The sequence below is a fragment of the Marmota marmota genome, unplaced genomic scaffold, assembly GCF_001458135.2.
Source record: "Marmota marmota marmota unplaced genomic scaffold, marMar, whole genome shotgun sequence".
NCBI classification, from domain to species: domain Eukaryota; kingdom Metazoa; phylum Chordata; class Mammalia; order Rodentia; family Sciuridae; genus Marmota; species Marmota marmota.
The window spans coordinates 960,745-966,782 of record NW_026000153.1 but is presented as its reverse complement, the minus strand read 5'-3'; the positions used below and the strand labels follow the sequence as shown (position 1 = coordinate 966,782).

The 6,038-nt window shown below is 35.4% G+C and overlaps 1 protein-coding gene across 2 annotated transcripts in view; it reads right to left on the bottom strand.

The window, feature by feature from the left end:
* Positions 1 to 906: 906 nt before the first annotated feature.
* Positions 907 to 6,038, bottom strand: part of Ccdc126 (coiled-coil domain containing 126) — a 28,022-nt gene continuing 22,890 nt past the window's right edge. For both annotated transcript variants that reach the window (XM_015490130.2, XM_015490131.2), the window contains one exon: positions 907 to 2,809. In XM_015490130.2, coding sequence (XP_015345616.1) covers positions 2,625 to 2,809 — 185 coding nt within the window. In that variant the 3' untranslated portion in view covers positions 907 to 2,624. The remainder of the gene's footprint in view (positions 2,810 to 6,038) is intronic.

Below are 6,038 nucleotides of genomic sequence, written 5' to 3'. Positions count from 1 at the left end.
ATAGTTCCCTCCCAAATACAATTCAGGTGTATTAACGCAAATGTTACTATGGAAGGGAAGGTATCTCTGACCATCTTCCTAAAATAGCATTCCTGTCCCCTCTTTTCTTATTTTCTTTTTACTTTCTTCAGAGCTCTGATATATCCAACATTAAATAGTATATTAACTATATGGTTTTCTCTGATGCTTCTTGGAATCTAAGTTCCATGGAACCATGGGTACCTAAACAGTGACCGGCTTGGTGCAATTAACTAAAATTAACTGAAAATATAATTATGAAGCCTTTTTTTTTTTTTTTTTGGTACTGAGGATTGAATCCAGAGGTGCATGGAGCCACATCCCCAGCCCTTCTTTATATTTTATTTAGAGACAGGGTCTCTCTGAATTGCTTAGGGCCTCACTAAATTGCTGAGGCTGGCTCTGAACTCAAGATCCTCTTTCCTCAGACTCTGAAGCCACTGGGATTGCAAGGTATGCGCCACTGCTCCCGACTATGAAGAATTGACTCTTAAAAAATCAACAGTAAGGGTGGGCTTGTGGCGCAGTGGTGGAGTGCTTGCCTAGCATGTGTGAGGCACTGGGTTCGATTCTCAGCACCACCTATAAATAAATTTAAAAAATAAAAAATAAAGGTCCACAGACAAATAAAAAAATTTCATAAAAAATCAACAGTAAATTTCAATGTAAGGGTACAAACTTAGAATCCACACTAAATCTCAATCCAGACTTATTCCTAGGTGTCCCATCCAAGCATTAAATGAGAGGCACTATTGGATAACCTAAAATTTTTCTCTTTTGAAAAGTTATCCAGTGTTATTGAAATAAAACCCAAAGTTATGTTAAAATTCCTCTTATTTATTTACCATTTATTAAGTGAATAACCACTACTTTAAAAATGTATAACACTTTGTAAATACAAATAATATATTTTATTTCATCCCTGAAAACAAACAAACAAAAAAAAAATGTCCACATCTCATCAGAGAGAACAATTATTCCACACTTCACCTGGCAATTGTATATAATTAGTTTCTTCACATAAAGGTACAGAAAAGACAATATGGAAATCATCTTTCATGAAATAATATTTTCTCACACATACTCAAACAAAAATATTATAATTATTGCTACTATTTGTGGTAGCACATTATAATAATGAATACAATATCTAAAACTAAATTCAATCTAGAAGGTAGCTGCACTTCAGCAGGTATTTAGAGAATAAATACTATGACATATAGGGTACCATATAGCAATTAGATTTGCTACAAGGGAAATTTAAATAAAGGTGTACTTCTTTCTATACTAAAATTACCCTAGATTGGTATTTCTTGTGCTGTATTCAATATCTGAAAGGATAGCCAATTTTTATAATTTAAATATATCTTAACTATTCTTAATTATTTTAAGTGGTCTTATATTAAATGAAAACCTAATCAAAAAGGTTTCATAAAGCATGATACTCTTATATAACATCAAGTAATATTAACATTTTCTAAGCAGTGTTATGTAGCACAAACACCTTCATTATACATATCTGATTAAAATCCTCAAGAGTATCCTCCTCCCCACTAACATAACAAAAGCAAACTCATCCAAACGTGGAAATAATATGCATCCCGGTCACATAAATACTAAGGGGTCAAATGCTGTTTGTTTTGTTTGTTGTTTGTTTAGACAGGGTCTTACTATGTTGCCCAGGCCAGCCTTGTACTCTTGATCCTCCAGCCTCAGCCTCCTAAGCAACTGGGACTGCAGTCATGGGACACTGCACCCAGCTAAGGGATTGAACTTTTAAAGCAACACTCATGTATGTGAAAAATCATGAATACTTTAGTTACTTTTAATTTCATCATAAAAATATCTCTTACTCTTTAGAATATATATAAGAAAATTTTAAGTATGTGATTAAAGAATACTATTTTAATGTTGTTATTAAGTTGCCCCCAATGTTAAGAATAGCTTATGGACAGTGGCTGCTACCCATTTCAATATTATACTCTTACAAATGTAATTTTTAAAAATATACAATAATTAACCTTCAGTTATTTTGAAGGATAGTGCAAATGAAGACATTCTTTGGGTCATGATTTCAAAACATTTTCAACATTATACTTCCTTTCTCTGCTCATATCTTAGTAACAAAATATAGTCCTGGAAGTAAAACGTGTTTTCTAATAGCCTTAGTCAAACAGTTACATCTACTGAGAACAAGTGACAGAATGAATCAATAACAATATTCTCCACTTGTCTGAAAAAAACAAGTTACATACGTAAATAAATATTTTATAGAAACAAATATGTCTTTAGTGTTTTTGTTTCAGCTTCACCTCAAACTCAAAAGATTTATACAAGATCACCTATCCGCTTAATACTACATTAACCATGTTATCAAATTCCCTTTAAGGATATATTACAGCATTGAAGAGACTTGCCTGATAGCAAACTAATAACATTTTAAATTTTTATATACAGAATTAAGAGTTCCATGAATCCAGCACACTCCTTGAAAACACATGGAGCTTTTTAAAAGAATTCTTTTGTCCTAGCCAGCAATTCAAAAGCTTTTCTGCAATAGGATATAATCCACGGTGGACATAGCAGCACAGGGTGATCTTCAACTGCTATCTAATGCTGCCTGATGCGTTTATCCTTTTATTTGTGGTTACTGGCACCAAATTCCCACTAGTACCATTGGTTGTGTTGGTGGCAGAGCCATTCACAACCATGTAGTCGACTTTGTTTTCCAGCTTCACTAAGCGTTGCAAAATATCATCCAAAAGGACGGCAATTGTTCTTTTCAGATCCGCTAGGAGGAAAAATCAGAATAAACCATATTAAACATTGATAGAGTACTTGATATTTGTGTTTTTATAGTTTAAGAGAAAAGGTGAACAGTTATTAGAGATCTGAGAGAAAATATACTGAAAAATGCATTCATACCACTCCTAGAGAAAGCGTAATTATCTTAATTCACAGCATCACATACAGAGTTTCCAAAAGGAGTGTCCGAGGTGTAACTATGAGGGCATCTCTCACTTTTCTAGGGTAATAGAGCAGATATTTGCAGATAGTTCTGTTACAAAGACAGAAAACGCTTGAGCCAAAGGCTGGGGATATAGCTCAGTAGTAGAGTGCTTGCCTAGCATATGCTAAGGCCCTGGGTTCAATCTCCAGTACTGAAACAAACAAACAAACAAAAAGCCACAAATGAAAAAAAAAGAGATAAATCAGATTTCATAAAGACTTAAAACTATAAATCAGATTTCATCAAAATCTAAAACTTTGGGACATTAGAGGGCATTATCAAGAAAGCAAAAAGACGGGCTGGGGATGTGGCTCAAGCGGTAGCGCACTCGCCTGGCAAGCGTGCGGCCCCGGTTCGATCCTCAGCACCACATACAAAGATGTTGTGTCCGCCGAAAACCAAAAAAAAATAAATAAATAAATATTTTTAAAAACTTTCTTTCTCTCTCTCTCTAAAAAAAATAATTAAAAAAAGAAAGCAAAAAGACAAGGTACAGAATGGGAGAAAATATCTGTAAACCATATATCTGATAAAGATCTACTATCCAGGGCTGAGGTTACAGCTTAGTGGTTGAGTGCTTGCCTTGCATGCATGGGGCACTGGGTTTGATCCTCAGCACCACATAAAATAAATAAAAGTAAAACAAAGATATTTTTAAAAAGATCTGCTATCCAGAACATATAAATATATTCTGTAACAAAAGATAACCCAATTTAATATATGAGCAAAGGTCTTGAGTTCTCACTTGCAAGATGACCAAAAGCCAAAAGGAACAAGGTTGTGTCAAAAACTGCCACAGACAAGTATAGACAATTCAGTAGCATGGACTGCACTAGATTCTGTGTCCAAGAACAAAAGCCATTAAGAAGTTTGAAACATAGCAGATGTTGCAGATATCAGGACATGTCTTCAGTGTCCTCAATGCCTATATGCTTCCCAAACTGCACGTGAAGCTATATTACTACGTGAGCAGTGCCAAGTTGTGCCATTTGTAGCCAGGTGGTCAAGAATCATAGATCTCATGAAGCCCAGAAGGACAGAACACCCCATCCAGATTTAGACATGCAGGTATTGCCCCACAACCTCCAACAAAGCCCATGTAAGAAGCTGAGTCTTCAAGAACTGAAGAAAAACTATCCTCTGGGACAAAAAATGAAGTAAAATTATACTTTCAAGAAAAAAAAAAAATGAGCAAGAGACTGAACAGACATTTCTCCAAAGAAGATATGGATGGTTAACAAGATAAGACAAGACACCCAACACCTATTAGGAAAATGCAAATCAAAACCACAATGAGATACCACTTCTACTAGGATGGATCTCATCAATGAAGAGGGAGGACGCAGGGAAATTGTAACTCTCACATATTATTAGTGGGAATATAAACTGTGGGTACAGTTTATCAGTTACTCGAAAAGTTAAAAACATAAAATTAGCACATGACCCAGGAATTCCACTCCTAGGTAGAAATCCCCATAAATTGAAAGCAAGGACTCAAAAGAAATGTTGTATACCAATGTTCATTGCAGCTTTATTCACCAGAGCCAAAAGGTGGAAACAACTCAAGGTCCAACCACAGATGAATGGATTAACAAAATGTGGTAAATAAACCAGAACAATGGCACACACCTGTAATCCCTGTGGCTAGGGAGGCTAAGGCATGAGGATTGCCAATTTAAAACCAGCCTCAGCAAAAATGAGGTGCCAAGCAACTCAGTGAGACCCTATCTCTAAATAAAAATCAAAATAAGGCTGGGGATGTGGCCCAGTGATTGAGTGCCCCTGAATGCAATCCCTGGTGCAAAAATAAACATAAAAAAATATTATTCAGTCATAAAAGAAATGATGTTCTGATCTATGTTACAACATGAATAAACCTTGGAGATGTTATGCAAAGTTAAATTAGCCAGACACAAAAGGTCAAATATTTTATGATTCCACTTATATGGTATATTCAAAACAGGCAATTCCAGAGAGTCAGAAAATACAGATTATCAAGGGCCAGAAGAAGAGAAGGGATAAAAACTTATTACTGTTTGGGCCCATCCAGGGATGCCAAAAAAAAAAAAATTATTGCTTAATAGTAATTAGAGTTCCTTGTTTGGAGTAGTGCAAGTTTTAGAAAAGCATCGTGATGGCTGCACAACATTGTGAATATAATTAATACCAATGAACTTAAAAATGGTTCAGTGTCACCAGGCTCAGTGTTGCATACCTATAATCCCAAGTGCTCAGGAGGCTGAGGGAGGAGGATCACTAGTTCAAGGTCATCCTCAGCAACTTAGTGAGACCCTGTCTCAAAATTAAAAATAATAAGGGCTGGGAATACAGTTTAGTGGTAGAGCATTCTGGGTTCAATCCCGAGGACCATATACATACACGTGTATACACACACACACACACACACACACAAATTAAATGACAAATGCTTTAAGTATTTTACCATAAATTTTTAAAAATGAATAAATAATAGATATCAGAAAGGAGCAGGAGAGTAGTGGTATATAATAGTAGAAGGGGATGAGAAAATTTTTAGCACTCAATAAAACAAAAAAAAAATCCGAACAGTGGTCCTCTCTCTTTGCTTTTTGGTAATTTATTTTTTTTCTCCATAAAGGTATCTAGCCATTATACATGGCTGGATTGCACAGCATAGATAGTTGGTTTGTGGGAGGAAGATTTGGTTTTGTTTTTGCTTTTTTGTGTGTGTGTGATTCTGAGGATTGAACCCAATTTTTGATACAAGGTCTCAATAAATTGCTGAGAGTCTCACTAAGTTGCAGCCTCCTGAGTCACTGGGATTACTGGCTTTTTCTACCTCACCCAGCTACAGATGGCTGGTTTTTAAAATATCACTATTATTGTGCTCAACTAGAAGGAATTGTCTTTCAAATATTTCTCCTGTAAGAATCTGCTTCTTCATTGTTTCTAACCATATCCTTGAACTAAACAGAATGCAAAACAATATAATGTCTGTGTGTGTGTGTGTGTGTGTGTGTGTGTGTGTGTG